The sequence below is a fragment of the Muntiacus reevesi genome, chromosome 1 (assembly GCF_963930625.1).
Source record: "Muntiacus reevesi chromosome 1, mMunRee1.1, whole genome shotgun sequence".
Lineage (NCBI taxonomy): Eukaryota > Metazoa > Chordata > Mammalia > Artiodactyla > Cervidae > Muntiacus > Muntiacus reevesi.
Genome location: NC_089249.1, coordinates 221,769,789 through 221,788,356, shown reverse-complemented (window position 1 = coordinate 221,788,356; position 18,568 = coordinate 221,769,789). Strand labels below are relative to the sequence as shown.

Genomic DNA, 18,568 nt, shown 5'->3' with positions numbered 1-18,568 from the left:
TCTCTCTGAGAGCAGAGATCCAGCATGGCTAGAAGCAAATATGCCTAGGAGGCCCAGGTCTCCAGCAAGTAGCCCGGCCAGCCCCTCCACTGTGGGGCCCACAAAGGACCCCAGGCTCAGGCTCAGATCCCCTGACAGCATGCTGCCACCCACAGTTCCCAAACATCCCTCACAACCACAGCTCAAATCCACCTGTTTTATTTTTCCTTTAAAAAATAAAAATAAAAAGGAACCAACCAAACAACAAACACAAGGAGGCCGCCTGGTTCCCTTGGGCATGGGCATGCATCTGGGTCGGCAGGCCTGCGCATCATGCCCATCCCGCTGCGGCTGTGGTTGATATGAACATATCACCAGGTGTGGGAGGTGCTAACCAGTGGCAGAGTAAAAAGAGGAGTTGGGGTGGACGAGAACCAGTAGTCTCAACGTAAAGTGCATGGCGAAGGCTGGCATGGGGCCACATCGGGCCCTCTCCCTCCTCCCCTAGCTGGGGGAAGGGGCTCAGCACAGGATTGCAGTCAGCAGGAGGTCGTGTCCACCGGCCACCGAGGGAGGGCCAGATCCCAGTCCCTGCTGTCGCACAGCCACAGTCCTCCAGGACCCTCTGGTTTCCAGAGGAGCAGTCAGCACGGAGGGCGCTGTGGCAGCCTTCCTGGGTGGTGGGCAGCAGGCCAGCCGTTGACGGGAAGACTGAGCAGGACCTGGCCGGGGCTCCTGGAGACGGACTGAGACCAGGACACAGGCAGGTCACTTCTGGGCCAAGCAAGGTCCTATGTCACAGGCAGCACGCTCTCCCTGGATCCCTCCAGAAGATGAGGAAACAGAGGCCTAGTCACGCAGTGCTGTCAGACACCTCCACTGGCCAGGGAGAGCTGCACTGCCTCAAGGGGCCACCCCAGGAATCTCTGGTCGTCTGGTGGGATTATGCAGGGCCCTTGTGCCACAGAACCAGGCCTCCCTGCAAAGAGCTTCTACCCCACCTGACCGGTTCTGATACTGGCAGGTAAGTTCTGTGGGGGCCATTTCAGAGGCAGCTCCCGGGGAGAGGGGGCATGGATGGACAGGGGCTGGACCCTCAGGCCTCCACCCCGCTGCTCATATCCTGAATGGCAATGGGGGTGCAAGCACCTGTGAGGACCACCCAAAACGCCCTTTGTGGACTGGGTGGTCAGGGCTGGGAGGAGGGAGCAGGGAGAGGAAACGACCACCTCAGTCAGAGCACAACCCCCTGCACCCCCCAAACTCCTCCAATGCCAGGAGCAGCCTGAGTTGGACAGGAGGCAAGCCCCTCAGGTCTGCAAAACAGGCTGTCAGCTTGAGGGGCCTTCCTCCTGCACACACACACACACACACACCAAGCCCCTGCGCCACACCAAGTAGCCAGTGTTATGCAGAAAATGACTTCCTTCAACTCCAACCCAGACTCCAGGGACAGTGACACAAACCAAGATGGTAGTATCCACAATGTGCCCCCCCAACCCCTCTGGTCCTGGCCCCATCCTACCTGCGGGCAGCCACCCTCACTGCTGTTTGCAGGCCGACAGCCGGCGGATCTTGCTGCTGGCCGAGCAGGCCTTGCGGGCAGGGTTGGAGGCAGCACTGGCCCGGCGCTCTGCCCTCGACCTGGTGTTCAGTTGGGTGGTGTCGGTGCCATTCACGCACACAGCCTTGGGAAGGACCCGGTTCTGTGCGCTCCGCCCAGCCTCCTCTTCCAGGACCTGACCTTCAAGGGGAGAGGGCCAGAGTGTGCTGACTGGGGATCCTAAAGCACACGCGCTCTGCATCATTCCTGCCCAGACCCAGGCCCCCCACCACCTGTCCCATCTGACCTGCCCGGTCCTGCCACAGGGCCTCATCCAGGGAGCGGGAGGGTGAGCCTTCAAACCAACTGGCCAGAGTCAGGCCCAGCCCATGTTCACCTGTCCGTTCAGCTGTGACCCGGGCTCCGCACTCAGGTGAGTGGGAATGTGGTGGCAGACCAGAGACCTGGGGCCCAAGCCTCAGCTCTCTCACCTGGGTGAAGGCCAGAGCCCACTGGGCCCTGTGGAACACAAGGGGCTGTACTTGGGCCAGGCGTCCAGACTCGATGTCACTCTCGAAACAGCCCACCCTGGCTCTCCATGCCAGGCACGAAAGAACAGAGAGGCAGGCTCGGGCACCTCCCATACCCCATGCCTTCCCAGTGGCGTGCCAGCCCTCACTGGGTCCTGGGGCCCTGCTTCATGCCTGCTGAGCAGTGGGGGAGGGAGGGGTGCAGGAGCCCATGCTGACCACAGCACACCCTCCTCCCATGGATACCAGGAAACCACCACAGCTGCCTTGAGCCCGTCTGGTCCTCACACAGGAATGCGTTTCCACCAGCGGTGTCTGGGGCCTGACTCGGTCTCTGGACCTTGCCGGAAGCCCCCTAGGCACGTGTACAGGCAGCAACTCAGGTCAGAACTCAGAGCATGGCAGAGTGGGCGGGTGTCAGGAGCCTGCTCTAATGGTGGAGGGGGCTGCCAGGGTGCCGAGTACCACAATGCTACTCAGACCACCAGGGCTCAGCCTCCAGCACAGCGACCACAGCTGGGGGGTGGACGGCAAGCAATCTGCTCCACTTGCCCTCAAGGCACCAAGGGCACTGGCTCAAACAAAACCAGGGTGGGTGGCAGGAAGAGGGACAGACCAGGGAGACCCAGGTGAGCAGATCACGAGACGGGACTGGAGCAGAAGCAGCCCTAACACAGCCTGCTGTTGGCCTAGGGCAGTTCGGCAAGAGGCAGCTGCCTGATCTCACTGCAGGCTTGTCCCCTATCTGGAGTAGGGACATTTCTGGGCTAGGGGTCTAACTTGGGCCCAGAGAACTGCTCTTGGACAAGCATTCCGCACCCAGGAAGAGTAGCCCAGGCCTCTGGCATAGACCTGAAGGGACGGCGTGTGGTCAGTGCCCAGTGGGGCTTGGGGGATCCGGCAGGGTCCACACTCAGCCAGCCAGACACCTGTCCCAGAGCCCCAGTGCCTCTCAAAGGAGAACACCTTGATCCTATCCTGCCAGGGACAGAGGTCCAGGAGGCCTTACTTGGGACTGGGCTGTGGCCAAGGTTCCCAGGGCAGGGTCTCTGACCTGACCCCAGGACCCCAGTGGGAAAGAGCTACAGTCAGCCACCATGGGCACCAGAGGCCTAACATGTGCTGGGAGGGTGGGCCCATGCCCGCAGGCCACCCTGCACACAGGCTCTTTCTACAGAAAACACCTAAGCCCTGGCCGATGAGCCAGAAGGAGGCAAGCAGGACCGCACACACAAAGCAGGCAGACCTTTATGTGGAGCCAGTGGAACCAGCCCCGGGGCAGCACAGAACCGCAGATGCGGTGGCGGGGCAGTGGCCTGGCCTCCCTCAAACCCTGGGCAGGGTCAGCGAGAGCCCACGGTGCACAGGGCGCGGGCCGTGCGGGGCGGTGCTACACAAGGGCCTGGGCTCAGACTGGAGCTCCTCCAAGGCCCTGGCCTCAGCTTCCTCTCCAGAAAGTTCTGAGCACGGGCTCTCCCGTGGGCCTCTCTCTCTAAGCCCTGCCTCAGACGCCTCCTCGCCACCTGGGGAAGAAGGCCAGGCATCAGCAGGGCACAGGCGCCGAGAGGGCCACCGGACCCTCAGGCAGAGCCTCCGGCCCTCCCCCCGCCCGGGGCTCACCGGGCACTGTGAAGTCCTGAGTGTAGATGACGTCATCCTCAATGTCGAAGAGCTCGTCATCCACGTCGTCGGCACAGCCGTGCAGGTCCTCCAGGTAGGGCACTACTGTCATGCCCCGCCACCGGTCCTTGCAGTCCGCGCTGGGCGGGATGGGCACCGGCTGCTCGGCTGGCGGGTGCTTCTTCCGGAACCAACTGTGAGAGCGGGGCATAAGGGTCTCCAGGGTGGCTCCCCACACGGGCCCACCCTCATTTCCCACAGAGAAGTACGTGGCGTGCAGAGATGGAGAAGGGTGGGGCCAACAGGAGAGACTGAGCCGGCAAGACCCCTGCACCACGCTCTCCCCCTCCAGCACCCAGCCGGGCCGGGGACTCACCTATGCTGCCGGATCTGCTGTATGGAGAACCGCTTGGCCGGCTCATACTCCAGCATCCCTGCCAGGAGACCAGCCGGGGGCGGGGTCAGCGCGGGCAGAGGCCCCGCCCCTGCCTGGGAGGGGTGTGGGCGGAGGGCGTGGCGCGTGTGAGCGGAGCCCCGCCCCCGCTGCAAAGCGAGGTCAGGAAGGAGACCGGAGCAGGCTGGAACACAGGACAAGAGCCCACCCCAGGGATCCTGAACCTGTCCACACGTCCCATAAAGACAAAGCACAGGGGTCGACCCTGCAGTGCCCGCCCGGCTCTAGCCAGCAAAGCCGGTGACCGGCAATCCCTGCCGGAACCCCAAATCCCCAAGGCGGCAGCAGGAGAACCAGGGGCCTCCAGAGGGACACACCCTAGAACCTGTGTGAAGGCCGTTGCCCAGGAACCGGACATGCAGAAGAGGCAAGGCAACCCTGTAGGCCTCGCTGGGCTGCCCTGAGGTGGCAGGCAGGGGTGCGGAGCCCACAAGCCCTGTCTACCTGCACCACCCCCCAACTCCCCACAGGTGGCTTTGTTCTCAGAAAATGTAACTTTGGGATGCTGGCCCTCAGAGCTGAGCCTGAGTGGTGCAGAAGAGGAAAGGTCATGGTCACAGCCCTGTTGTGGGAGAGCGAGGGCAGGGCTGGGGCGGTGTTCCAGAGACCTGTGGGCAGGAGGCTCGCCGCCCAGCTATGCAAGACCTCTAGGCAGGCCCAGGCAGAGAGGACAGGACACTGCCTGGACCTGAGGGAAAGGGATACCAATGCCCTCTGCCATCTCGTCAGCCAGACTTGAGGCTGCTTCTTATTTATTTGGTTGCGCTGTGTCTTAGGTGCTGCATGAGATCTAGTTCCCTGACCAGAGATTGAGCCAGGGCCCCCTGCATTGGGAACTTGCAGTTGTAACCACAGAACCAGCAGAGAAGTCTCCCTAACTTGGGACTGTTTCAAGTGTGTATGGGAGTGAAGGCAATAACAGGTCATCATCTGTGTTACTGGAGCAAAGCAAGCTTAAAACTGAGAGAACTCCAACCCATCAGTCCCCGTTGAAGGGAGGAGGGTCTGAAACATCAATCTTTGCTAGAGCTGGGGGAGGCTGGGGGTGGGGGTTGGACCATGAGCCTTCAAGGAACACTTGGGCAGGGAGGGCCAGGTCTGAGTTGGTGGGGCTGCCACCTCCACACTCCAAGACCCTGGGAGGGCAGGGGAGCCCAGTGCCTGGCTGCCAGGGTGGCCCTGATGGGGAGGGCAGGACTGGGTTGCACCACTGCAGAGCACTTGAACTGCAGCTGCTCAGCTTCACTTCACCTTCACTAACAACCAGAGAACTGGCGTGACTCGGTCATCAGGAGGCTCCGGAGCCACGCAGGACTGTGAAGCTGCTTGTTCATCTGTAGGCCACATATAGGCTAAAGCACGGATTAGGTGTCTGGCACAAGCCACGCGTCAGGTCAGTTACACAAGGCCCAGGGACTGTGGGCAGAGGACCTAGGACAGTACCAGTCACACAGGCAATACCCTGGATGTGCTGTATCATCAAAACTAAATTCACCAGGGAGCTCCCTGCCAGTGCAGGGGTGAAGATTCGGTGCTTTCACTGCTGTGGACCTGGGTTCAATCCCTGGTCAGGGAGTAGGATCCCACAAGCCATGTGGGGTGTGCAAAAACATAAAACACTAACTTCAGCCAAACCCCAGGATCCTGGTGTGGCTTTATGGGGGCCATGGTGGGCCAGGCCCCTGTGTGCAGGGACAATGCCACCTGCTGAGAAGCCTGGGAACTGCAGCAGAAAGAGATCCTGCAGGAGACCCTCTCACTGTTTCTTCCCGTAGGAATGGGTAATCAGGACAGGGTGGAACCAAGACCCAGGGCAGGTGGCAGAGCCCAAAAGAGCCAGGGACCCCTCCCACGCTCCACTCGGGCTGCTCTCCAAGCCTGGCTAGGCTGTGCCCACCTCCCATGTGGGGGGGTGGGGCAGGCAGCTGTGGCTGTGGCACGGAGATGGCTCAGCTCTCAAGAGGCCAGTGGTCTAGGGAAGACCCTCGGGAGCCCCCACACCTGCAGCCTGGCCTCCACTCCGAGGGCCTCACCTCTGAGCAGGTCTGAGAGCGGGGGCCCACAGTCCCCCGGGATGGTATAGTCCCCCTTCCCGATGTTCTCAAACAGCTTGTAGATGTTGTCGCCCTCGAACGGGTACAGGCCTGTTGTGATGTTGTACCTGTGGCCCGGAAGGACAGACCAGTCAGAGCCTGCCCTGTGGCCCTGGAGCCTCTGCCACACTCCCCCACCCCCACTACACACACCCTACCCCCTGCAGGGATCGGACATGAGGACGATGGTGTGGAACACACAGTGCTGTTGGCTCACTGTGAAGACACGAAAAGCCACTGGACTGTGCACTCTTAACAGGATGGGTCAGGGGACATCTGTCAGTGAGCTCTCAGTGGAATAAAATGGATGCCTCTTTGCCCAGACCATCAGCTGTCCCACGGGGCTGTAGCGCCAACTCGCCTTGGGTGGAAGAACACAGGCCCCCTCGCTACCGTCGGGCTTATGGAGGGACAGATGCCTGCAAGACAGTCTGGGTGGGAGCCAAGCATCATTGGTGACTTGTGCTATCTTTAAGAACTCAACCCCAGGAGTCAGGACAGAAAGTCTTGCCCGAACAGTGATAGGTGACTCACGCAGGGGCAACAGCATAGGGGGAATCAGCGCAGGGGGACACCAGCACAAGGCGAGGTGGGCAGGAGGACAGCTGGTCCCAGTGCGTGTGCCCCTACTCACAGGAGTTCCTGACCCTGACTCCATGGCCTCCCCAGACATAGGGGACCTGCCAGGAGGGGCAGGTCGTGAAGGCCTGGAGTCTGAACCGAGTGCCTGGGGCTGGGGTGGGTGAGGTAGAGGGACCCTGGGGTAAAGGGACCAGGCCCAGGGCACTTACAGCGTGACTCCCGCTGACCAGATGTCCACCTTGAAGCCAGAAAAGGTGTCCAGGCCATTGGCGATCTCAGGTGGCTGGAACGCTGGGGAGCCCTGGCTGGTCCGGCACGTGTCATCCTCAGCAAACGGGTGCAGTGCCTGTGGCAACACCAGGTAGTCCTTAGGAAGTGGCTCCAGGGGCTGGACCCCATGCCCCGTCTGCCCTGGGCCCCCCCACGCACCTCAGCCACACCCAGGTCAGAGATCTTGAGCGTGCCACCAGTGGTGAGCAGCAGGTTGCCGGGCTTGATGTCCTTGTGCACGATGCCCTGGCTGTGCAGGTACTCCAGGCCGTCCACCAGCTGGCAGAAGTACCTGCGGGCACAGCTCTGTGACCACCACCCAGGGCCAGCCACCTGGGCTTTGCTGTCACACCAGTCTCTGGCCTGGAAAGAACCATGCTGCTCACCGCCCCTACCCCCTGTCCCCTCCTACCATAGGCCAGCTGGTCCTACAAGCAACTGGGGGCTGACTCTCCAGGAAACCTTGGCCTCGGAGCAGTGAGGCCCAGTCAGGGGCTCTCCCAACACCAGGAGGCCTCACAGCCTCAGGCAATGGGCATGCGGGGCAGTGTGTGTGCAGAGAGGAGTCGGTGGGCAGCTGCAGGGTGTGCACAGCAGCCAGGCTACACAGTTGCAAAGTGGGCGCCAAAGCGCCGAGTTTTAAAACACACTTGAACTTCCATCTCACTCATGCTCAGAATAAGCTCTCTGAACATAGGACCAGGTCCTTTAAGGCCCTGGCCCGGAGTGACCTACAGGGGCTTGGGCAGCGGTGGTGCTCGAGCTCACTCACCCATGGGCCTGGCACACAGGGAAGCGCTTCTCGGGCACACTGTCCAGCATCTCCTGCATGCCACACACGCAGTACTCCATCACCATGTACGTGGGCCGTGCTAAGGAAAACATGGAGCAGGCACCCTGCTCTGGACAGGACGGGCCCTGGGACACAGACAAATGCTGGGGGTGGGGCTGCAACAGTGCAGTGAGTGGGAGCACCCGGGAGGGATCATGGGCACTGCAGTGGATCCCCACCCCTCCATGGATCCTCCAGGGCTGTCCTGTGGAGCTCAGGACGCCACCTTTGGGCTTAGCCTGCACAGTCCAGTATGAAGGCCCCTGGTTGTTCCATCCCAAGGAGGAGCTTAAGTCTTGCCCCCCCCCCCAGGGGAGTGAGGGATAGAGGCCTATGTGGGCCTTGGGGAAGAGAAGGCTGGAGTTGCAGGGGTGGGAAGGGGAGGGAGTGAGGAAGGGTGGGAGCCAATGTCAGGTCGAGGCCCCCAAGCCACACCTCTTTGTGGAGAAGAGCCCAGTCATTCTGCATCCAGCGGGTCAGGGATAGACCCCTCAGCAGGACCCTAGGCCCCTAGACCTGGGCTCTGGGAGTTGCAGCCCAGGAGGAGAGGCGAAGGCCAAGGAGACTGCCCATATGCCCACCCACCCGTGGGGACATGCCCACCTCCCCACCCCCTGCAGGATATATCTTCTGCTTTTCCTCGTTGTACAGCACATCCACTAGCTGGATGACGTTCCTGTGCCGCAGCCTCCTCAGCAGCTGGATCTCCCTGGAGAGAGGATGGGTGGTCAGCCAAGTCCCGGCAGCCCGGCTGTACCCATCATGTGGAGGGCACCGCATGGAGGGTGCTGGGTCTGTCAAAGCCCGGTAGGGTTTCAGCACAGCAACAAGACCAGGGACATCCAACACTTGGACTGAAGGTGCATGGAGACCACAGCAAGGGTGCACGGGGCAGCACGAGCGGTGTGGGAGCTGGGACTCCAGAGACAGCCCTCTCCACCCCCATCCCCACTGCCAGCGCAGCTCCTGAAGATTCTCTGCAGGACCCGGTGGGCGTGAAGGGGGAAAAGCTGGAGGTCTGTGAGGAGGCTTCACAGAACGCTAAACAGAGTCACCAACTGACCCAGCACCTCCACTCAGGGTATGTGCCTGGGAGGATTGAGAACACGCGACCTATGCACATGTGCTCATGGCAGCACCATCCATGGGAGCCCAAGGGTGGACACAATGCCAGTGTCCCTCCACACCCAGGAGCATCCCTCAGCCCTGAAAAGGAGAGAAGCCCTGATACTTGCTACCATGTAGACAGGCCCTGAGAACACGATGCTCAGTGAGAGAAGCAGACACAGAAGGACATGCAGAGTGTGATTCCACTGATGGGAAATGTCCAGAACAGGCTGATCCACAGATACAGAGAGTGGGTTCCTGGTTATCAGGGGCTGGGGAGGGGATAGGGTGACAGAGGAGACAGGGCTTCTTTTTGGGGTGATGGAATGTCCTGGACCTACACAAAGATGACCATTACTAAGAAGATACCAAGTGCCACGAAACTGCATGGTATGTGAGTGATACCTCAATAAAGGTTTTATAAAATTCTCACCAGGAAGCCCGAGTGAAACATAGGAACATCGGGGCAGGTGAGGGCCCATTCTCTTGAGACTCAGCTTCCACCCCTCCCACTGTCCACATTTCATGAAAAGGTTGCCTATTCCAGAAAACCCAACCCATCCTCACAGACCAGTGCATGATCCTGGGCCCTCATAGTGTAGGTCCTCCTTCCACGTAGATCATGGCCCAGCACTCAGAGCGCCCACTCCCCAGAACCAGTGCACAGGAGCCCCTCCACTTGCAGAAGGAAACACAGCTTTACAGTGGCTTCTTGCAAGCCCACTGGTTGCCCCGTCCCTGCCCAGGGTCCCCTCCAGGCCAAGAGGCTGCACATCTAAATGCTCCCCTGAGCTGAAGCGGGGGGAGGTGACTCAAGAGGCTGGGACCCACGTTCATACCATCTAACCACCGGGCGTTTAGCCTGCTGTCCAGCGTGAGCAGGGACCACACACACAGCAGCTCCACCTGGGCACTAACCCTGGCTGTGCAGGCTCTGTGGGTACGTGGGAAGCAGACTCTGATGCAAGGAGTCCCCCTACATCATGACACGACAACCAGGATGTCTCCCAGGGTCTCTAGGTGTCCCCGGGGACAAGGCAGTGTGGTGAGTCCTGGTGGGTGGGGCAGACTCCCCAGCCCTGCCTCTGGCAGGTCCTCCCTCAACCCGCCCAGCTTGGGCCCACTGTGGACCCATAGGTCCCACTCACTCCTACAACGGGCCTTCCCAGGCTGCTGTGGGCCAGGCACTGGGTCCGTGGGCATCCTGTCCTGGGGGCCCCGTCAGACGCACCAGGCCCACCAGCACTCGTCAGCAGTGGCCCTGTGCTCCCAGGCTTCCTTCCCCCATCACCTCATAGCTCTGACTCCCAGCCTGCTGCCGGCTCCCCAGGGCCAGAGCTCAACTGTGGTGACTCAGGGCCCCTCCCCTGCCTATAAGTTCTCCACCCCCTCTATCTGACAGAGAGGTGGACACCCCGCCGTCCAAATGGAAGCCTTTGTCCTGACAGTGGTGACCATGCCTCTGGGGTCTCTGCCGCATGCTGCCTGGTCAGAGTACAGAGCAGCTCCTTTCAGAGGTACCAGGAGAGAAGGCCCTGGGGAGGAGTCCCAGGGCAGCTCCCTCAGTGTTTGATGCCTGCTGGGCTCACTGACCAGCAAGGGCACCCACCGCGGGGATGGGATTTGCAGCCCAGAGGGGAAAGCGGCACGTGGCAGCAAGCTCAGTAGAGAGCCCACAGGCTGGGGTGGGGATGGGACATAGGGCCCAGTGCAGACCGAACTCCTGCGGCATGGAGACAGCTCAAGTGACCATCCCCATCGGCCTCCCTGCTGGACACGGGAGGGGAGACACGAAGGAGGGCCCAACCCAGACCGTGACTCTTGTGGCAACAGGACAGCCCAGGTGACTGTCCGTCCCCTCTCCATCCAAAGAGATACTACATAAACCCACGTGTGGAGACAAGGAGCCCTTGACACCTGAGCCAACACATGGCCACCTCGGGGAGGGAGGCCTCACAGCCAGGCTTCAAGCAGCAGCTGCCAATCCTAGTGTGCAGTCTCCAAACTCGGATACGGCTGCCAACCACACGCGTGCGGTGGTGTTCGCCCCAGGCCTGCCTAGGTGTGGACAAGCCCAGGCTCGCCTTCTGTGCCATGAGTACCCGTCCCAGGACCATCCGCCCAGCCGAGCCTCCCCCTCCGACCACTGCCACTGGGGCAAGACTCCTCTGCAGGTAAAGTTTAATGCAGGAGGGACCCCCAGGCAGTGGACACCACTACCCCCCATCCCAGTAAAGTCAGCTCTGGAGGGAGGGCCTATGTAAGGGCCCTCAAACAACATGATCACAGCCTTTCAAGAAAGTGAGTGAGCCCGCTGTCAACACCAAGGAAGGGGTGACAACACCAGGGAAGGGGCCACGGTGTCAAACTCTAAGAGAAGGGAACCGCACACCCACAAGGCCAGGACCAACCATGGCAGAGACAGCACAGAGACACACTCTGAGTAGGTGAGGGGGTGCAGGAGGATCCCTGAAACATGCACTGCAGGGGCCGAGATGTTCTAGTCACCTAGGAGTAGCACCACTGGCCAGAGAAAAAGAAAAACATTATTTAAAGAAAGAGGAAAGCCGGGCGCTCAGCCAGGATGCAGGAAGTGAAGTGAGAGGAAGCAAGCCTTCCGGTCCAGTCGCAGCTGCTCAGGGAGGGCATCGCAGAGACCCGCCTGTGGCGCTGGGAGCAGAGTGGACCCGGGGCAGGCTCGCCGACCGCCCACAAGGGGAAGGCAACGAAAGAGCCAGGTCCTAAAGCACTGGAGTTCACAGAGGGGTGCAGCTGCCCCCACGGCCACCCACCTCAGGGCCCAAGGACCTGCCACCTCACTCCTTCTAGGTGCTGACGGGTCCACAGAGAGCAAGGAAGGGGTGATGGCTGCTCTGGCTGAGGGTCACTGAGCAAGACCCCTCACCCCTCGGTCCTTCTGCTGATACTTCCAATCATGTGGCAAGGGGCAAGAGACAAAAATGAAGAGAAACTCAAGAAAAGTGAAGTTCAACACAAAACACGTGCTCGCACAACTGCTGAGCAGCACAATTCCTAATGGGCATCAGCAGGGGACAACCCATACGTCCACTGATGGGGATGAATACACATGTCCACACACATGGGCATTGGGAGTAGATGACCCACATGTCCACTGATAGGGATGGATACACACATGTCCACACACACATACGGACGTCAGGAGGGGATGACCCACACATCCACTGACGGGGTCAGATACACATGTCCCCCCCCCCACAAACATGGACAGCACCAGAAGCTCTGACAGTTGCTACCAAATGGACGCACCTGAGAACATGAGAGGAAGAGACACAGAACACATAGTGTGTGATTACACTGATGGGAAACATCCAGAACATGCCGATCCACAGAGAGTGGGTTCCTGGCTGTCAGGGGCTGCCAGAGGGAGCAGGGGTGACTGCTGACGGGGATGGGGCTTCTTTTTGGGACATGGACTGTTCCGGAACTAGAGGTAGGTTGTGGTCGCACTCTCCAGCAAAGTACCTGACCCTGAGTTACCTGCTCACAGCTGAGTTTCACATCATGTAAAACGTGTCTCACTAAAGCTGTTCAGAGAACATGCCACCTCCGGCTGTGTAGTAGACACATGATAATGGGCGACTGAGCTGTGACTTCCAACAGGCTTCTGGGTGAGGGGCCAGTGTCCCCCACGCCCCAGCCCGGGGAGTCCCTATGGCCCCCGGGCTCCACTGTGTCTAGTCACCCCTCAGCCAGGATGTGCAATGAGAGCCTGGGTGCCTCAAGCAGCAGCCGTGCCCTGGTGATGCCAGCTGGCCTCAGGGAGGAAACTTTACCAATACCTGAGTAGTGGGGATACCAGCAGATGACAGGACCTGGCAGAGGCCACTTGGGATGCGAACAAGGGCCAGAAAAGTCCAGGCTCCGCTAAAATCCCAACCACTCACTCTCAGGTCCAAGAACCTACCAGTCACCACTGCTGGCCTGGAGACTGGCACTGGGCACTTGGGCCAGGACGCAAGGCAGGAGCACCAGGAATGCTGATGAGGAGGGAGGCTAGCAGGGTCCCGAGTTGCCAGTCCCGGCTCTGCACAGCTCACCGAGCACATGCATCTGGCACACAACAGGCACAGGCCCTGAGCTGCCCTCTCACAGAGGGAATGTGGGGTGGGAGAATGGAGACTGTCCCTGCTTCTCAACAGCTGATGGAAAAGCCCACAAAGAACAGGACCATGTGACAGGTGAAAATCCTGGGAACTGGGCCCACCTGGCCCAGAAGAACGACGACTGCTTTCTTTTTCACTTCTTGATGCTTTTCTGAGTCTTCCTATTTTACAACAAGAACAAGTTAGCAGGACTTCCCTGGCAGTCCAGTGGCTAAGATTCCAAGCTCCCAACACAGGGGGTCCAGGTTCCATCCCTGGGTCGGGAAGATCCCCTGGAGAAGGGCATGGCAATACCCTCCAGTAGAAAACCCACAAACAGAGGAGCCTGGCAGGCTACAGCCCATAAGGTCGCACAGAGTCAGACATGACTAAGTGACTTACACACGTAAAAAAAAGAACAAAGAGGGATAGGCACAGACCACAGCAGCCCTCCTGGGAGAAGCCACAGGAGGGGAGACTTCCTCTGTCACACACTGCATTTCTAAGGAATGCGTCCAATCCCAACTGGAGCTGCGGGACTCCTGAGGCTTTTCTGGAAAGTTCCGGACACTTCACTCCATAAGAAGAGTCTGGAGTTGAGTTTATTAAGTCTCTCCAAGACAAAGGAGCCTTTTATCCCCCCTGTAGCTGCCTGGCGGCAAGGCTGACCCAGAAGCCTGGATCTTGGGGCCCTGCTTGAGCGCCCACACAGAGCAGTCCAGCATGTATCATCAGGATTCAGGACAAGGGAACAGGATGCTCAGAGCAGGGCTCGCCCTCACGACATTCAGGAAGGAGGCGTGAGGGTTCTAACCTGAAGGCACACACCCAGCGGGCCCTCCCAGCACCAGCCCGCAGGTGGCCGACACGGGGCCAGAGCTGTGTTCGGAAAGGGCAAGACCTGTATCTCTGGGGCTGAGAAGGACGAAAGGGCCCGACCCTGCAGCTGTGGCACCTCACAGCAACCCCCAGGCCGCTGTGGATGCCAATAACCCTGCCTCCCCAGGCTCGGTCTCCCTAGGGCTTCCTTCAATGGACATTGTTTCCACAGCTCCTGAGACCACAGCTGATGGCTCAGGAAACCAGAACTGGGAGCCGCGATCCTCTGTCGGGTGGCCAAGCAGGAGGGAATCTCTGGGTGGTGATCGCCCTCTAACTTGACCTTGGCCACGTACATTTGCAGATGGGGAGGGGCTTCCTCAGGTGTGCGTCAGCCTTTGGAAGAACTTGGAAGAACTCGGCACTCACCCACCTGACACCTCTCCCTCATCTCGGCTGGGGCATCTGCAGATGTTCCGGGTACACGCCCCTGGTCCCCCACTTTCTCTGAAGCCCCCGGGATGGCCAGCAGTGGCTGGGACGGCCCTAACCAAACATCAATTGGTGCTGGAAACGAGCCTGGCCCCTCCCAGCATGGGATGCAGCAGAGTGTAAGGCAGCAGACACTAGGACAATCTGCGCCAACTCCATCCAGGAGGGCTTGTCCAGGCTGGAAGAGTCCAGCATCCCACTCCTGGGACAGACTCAGGGATGAGGCCTAAGAGGAGCCAGGAGGACAAGGACCAGCCCTGGAGAGTATGTGTGTGTGTGTGTTGGGGGGGTTCCCTTTCTGCCAGCAGCATCCAGAAGCCCACTGCCCCTCAACCTGCAGTGGTGGCCAACTGGTAGCCCGAGGGTCACCTCTCCCCCACACACTTCTGGATTAAGGAGAAAAGGTGAACTCAGAGAAACAGGGAGTAGGGACTGGATCAGAAGTGTGGCCTAACTTAGCCTGCAGGAGGGCACTGGTACCCACTGTCCCCTGGCCTGTCTCGTCCAGGACACTGGTGGCCCCTGCCTAACCCTCACCATGCAGGTGACAGATGGGCACAGAGAACTGGCTGGGCTGGTCCTGCCCTTGCTGGGGGTCCATGGCTGGGGCACGGTCCGCAGTCGGTCTGGCCCCACTGCCCTGCTCTCCAGGTGTCCCACAGAAGACAGAAGCAGCTGGGCGCTCACTGTCAAACTGCCCGGAGAGCAGGGGGGCCGGGGGGAGGGGTGAGAGTGATCAGGGAGCAGCACTCCCAGGACTGGCCAAGGTCACCAGCAAGTCCTGCCGCCTGGCCCGTTAGATAAAGCCCTGGGCTGGGGTAGGGTGGGATCCCCAGGAAGCAGATAAGGAAGGGGTGTCCCCTCCCAGAACCAGCAAAAAGGACGGAGGCAGGGCTCCCACCACCTCAGGGATGCCTGTGGCCAGACAGGTGCCTGAAAAAAATCTGTGTAAAAAGTTTGCGGGGACACAAGCCGACCCCCACGTCTCAGGAGCCACCGAGCCTGCAAGTCGTGGATGTGTCCTGTGGCACATCCCAGGCGAGTGAGAAAGGGCCAAGTTCCCCCCCTGCAGACTGATAAACCGGTGCAAACAATTATTTTTGGCAACCGCAGCGTCCCCCTCCAACAGGGTAAACAAATGGTGTGTCCCAGCCCTAGTAACAGCCTCACGCTGGGAGGAAACCTGCTGGCGGCAGGCAGAGCCCTTCCGAACCCAACTGCTTTTGGTTTTCCGAAGCCAAACCAACGCTGGCCGCGTCCGCCGGGTACCTGAGCCCTCCGGACAGCTAAAAGGGCACAGGGGGAGAGGGACTCCCCTTTCCGAGGAGCGCCCCGCAGCGGCTGAGAGCCCAGGACGCCCAGCCGCAACGAGCGATCCTGACTTCACTAAAGTCCCCCAAAGAGTTGCCCACGACTCTCCCTGGCAGGTCGACTCGCGGTGCTTAAGGAAACGGAGGACGAAAGAAAGTAACCGAGAGAAGGGAAGAGGAAGGGAGGGAAGGGGGAAGGAGGGGGCCGCCCAGCGGCGCGCGTCCCCACCCAGGAAGCCCGCACTTACTTCTTCACGTTGGCCTCCCCGTTGGGGATCCTTCGCAACTTCTTCTTCTTGAGGATTTTGACGGCTCTTCTGCACAGTGTCTCCGAGTCCAGCACCTCCTTCACCTTGCCGTACGACCCCTCCCCCAGGAGGTCCCCCATCAGGTACTTTCCGATGAGCTTGGCCCGCTTGCGGCGCGGCTGGTAGATGACCTCGGTGGAGTCGATCCGGTGGATGAATGTGTCCATCCCCACCGACATCAGCTCGCCCTCTGTAAACATGCCCAGCTGCTGCGGGTCCGCCACCTCCATCCTGAACTCCAGGCCTACGTCTCCGGCCGGCGGTCCCTTATCCCCTTTGTGAACTTCGCGGGGAGCGGTTCTTCCTTTTGTTTCCCCCCCGCCCCGCCTCAAAATTCCCTTCTCCAAAATTAAAAGTCAACAAAATCGAAAAAAAAATAAGAGAGGAAAAAAAATAAAGAAAAATCCTCTTGGAAAAGAAACGATTGTACTGAACGTAAGTTCAAAAGGCGCGGCTGGTCCAGAGCCCGGGCACCCGGGCGTGCGCAGCGTCCCAAGTTTGGGGGCCGCCCGACCTCGGAGCTTCGGGGCGGGCAGGCGCGTCCACGGGGGCCCTCCGGAGGCCGGTGGGGCCGCGAAGTGCTAGGTCATCCTCCAGGGACTTTAGACCCTCGAACGAACACGGACGCGACCGGGTCGAGTCTTCTCCGCGCCGTCCATTACCAGCGGGCCATGGCGCGCGCCCGGGGCCCCGCGCAGGCCAGCTCTGGGGCTCCCAGAGCTGGGCAGGTGAGCTTTGCCGGGGGCAGGGCGCACAGCTCGGGGGCGTCTCCCGCCGTCTGGGGCGCCCGAGACGCCGGCAGGTGCGTATCCGGAGCGCGCGGGGCACCTTCGTCCAGCTCGGCCGGCTCCCGCCAGCGCCGGGGCTGCCCGGGGCCCGCCGGCTGCAAGGAGCAAGCCTCGTCCGAGCCAGCCGCCGCCCGGGCGCCCGCACACCGGCCCGGGACACCGAGCGACCGCGCGGGCCCGGCGGGCGCCCCGCCCCAAACGGCAGCCCGCGCTCGCTCTCCGCCCGAACGCCGTCGGTCGCGGACGGCGGGGCGCGCGGGGCTCCGGGCAGCCGAGGCGGCGCAGGCCGCAGGCCCCGGACCGGGGTTCCCGGGGTTGCCGGGGCCCGGGCGGCGCGTATCCCGCCGCGGCTGCCGCGCGCGTGGAGAAGGCGGGGCGGCGCGGGGGCCCAGCCCATGCAAGGCGGCCGCGCTGCCGGCCGGCGCCCGCCGCCGCTACCGCCGCGCCCCGCCTCAGTCGCGGGCGCCCCGGGCCTCCTCCCCCTTCCGCGCCCGACACGCCGCCGCCATCTTGTTTACCTCCTCCCCCGCCCTGCACCGCCTCTCCGCCGCACGCCCGCCGCGGGCCCGCCCCTCGCGGCGCCGACGTGCACGCCCGTTGGCCTAGCCGACCAGCCCCGCCCCAGCAGCGAACCTTGCCGCCACCGCCCATTGGGCCATTTGGACCCGGGCGGGCCATGCAGCGGGGATTGGTTCTCGTTCGGCCCCGCCCCAGGGGCGGTTACTGCTCGCTCATTGGCCCGCGGATACGCCCGTCAAGTGGAGGGGGCGGGAAGCAGGCTCGGGGAGGTGAGGCAGTGGCGTTGACCTAGCTAGGATCGGAGTTCGCAAAGGCCAAGGGGCACCTCGGACCGGCAGTCGGGGGAGGGTGTCTGGGCGCAGCCCTGGCTGGCCTGGATGCGGCTCACAGATGCTGGTGGGTGCCTGCTAGGGTCTGTCCCCCGAAATCCCGTTTGAAGCGAGGTCAAGGGTCAAAAAGTAGCCAAAAGTGGCCAACTGAAGGCAGAAAACCTTTATTAACCATCTCTCAGGCCAGACGGGGCGAGAAGTGCGCTGGACCATCTCTACCCTAAAGAATCTCACGGGGTAAAACGCAGTACTCAGCTGGCATGGTGCCAGCAAAGTGCTTTGGATGAAAAATACAGAGATGGCAAAATACTAGGTCTTGATGAAACTGAAAATTCCTCCAGGCCTGTGGGGTTTTTCTACCTTTCTGTTTTTTATCACTTGATTATTTTGTCAGAACAAACTGCTTGTCTTTAGTGGGAACGGTGGGAGCTGACACCGTCAGATTTGGGCTCCAGGTTGCGAGTTCTGAGCCTGACACCTGTGGACTGCCTAAATCTATGTGTGAAACTGAGTGTGTCCTTGTGTGTGTTCTTGGGGACATCTAGGACTTTCATCAGATTCTCAAATGACCCACAGAAGGCGGATTGCTGTGGCTTTGGGGGTGGGGGACCACAAGTCACACCAACATACCAGCAAGCCCTAATCAGAACATGTAGATTAGCCCCAAATTCCTTTTCCTTAATCATAAAGAGCAGAGCAGAAACCAATGAAACAGAATAGAAAAAAAAAAAAAAAAAAACACAGGGAAAACTGATGAAGCCAAAAGACTATGCATTGAAAGGATCAAAACAACCGATAAAACTCTGGCCAGACTAAGCAAGAAAACTAGTTGACCTAAAAGGATTAGATATAGGAATGACTGTATGTCC

At 60.6% G+C, this 18,568-nt stretch overlaps 1 protein-coding gene across 6 annotated transcripts; it reads right to left on the bottom strand.

The window, feature by feature from the left end:
* Nucleotides 1-182: 182 nt before the first annotated feature.
* On the bottom strand, nucleotides 183-17,344 carry STK11 (serine/threonine kinase 11). 6 transcript variants are annotated; one of them, XM_065918474.1, is made up of 10 exons: nucleotides 16,004-17,258; nucleotides 8,507-8,612; nucleotides 7,844-7,989; nucleotides 7,231-7,363; nucleotides 7,011-7,147; nucleotides 6,160-6,287; nucleotides 4,049-4,106; nucleotides 3,673-3,866; nucleotides 1,505-1,723; nucleotides 183-795 (listed from the first exon to the last, which is right to left on the bottom strand). In XM_065918474.1, the coding sequence occupies exons 1-9, from the start codon at nucleotides 16,291-16,293 to the stop codon at nucleotides 1,521-1,523; spliced, it is 1,395 nt and encodes a 464-aa protein (XP_065774546.1). In that variant the 5' UTR covers nucleotides 16,294-17,258; the 3' UTR covers nucleotides 183-795; nucleotides 1,505-1,520. The 6 variants fall into 6 exon arrangements, with proteins under 6 accessions (XP_065774546.1, XP_065774544.1, XP_065774545.1 ...); XM_065918472.1 differs by having other exon boundaries at nucleotides 183-803; nucleotides 16,004-17,254; XM_065918473.1 differs by having other exon boundaries at nucleotides 183-725; nucleotides 16,004-17,253.
* Nucleotides 17,345-18,568: the final 1,224 nt, after the last annotated feature.

Coding starts and splice junctions, on each gene's coding strand:
- STK11 (XM_065918474.1), bottom strand. CDS start 16,293: ATGGAGGTGGCGGACCCGCAGCAGCTGGGCATGTTTACAGAGGGCGAG. Junction 7,148..7,230: donor CTGACCTGGGTGTGGCTGAG/GTGCGTGGGGGG, acceptor GTGTTGCCACAG/GCACTGCACCCGTTTGCTGA. Junction 1,724..3,672: donor TCAGGACTTCACAGTGCCCG/GTGAGCCCCGGG, acceptor CTCCCCTTGAAG/GTCAGGTCCTGGAAGAGGAG.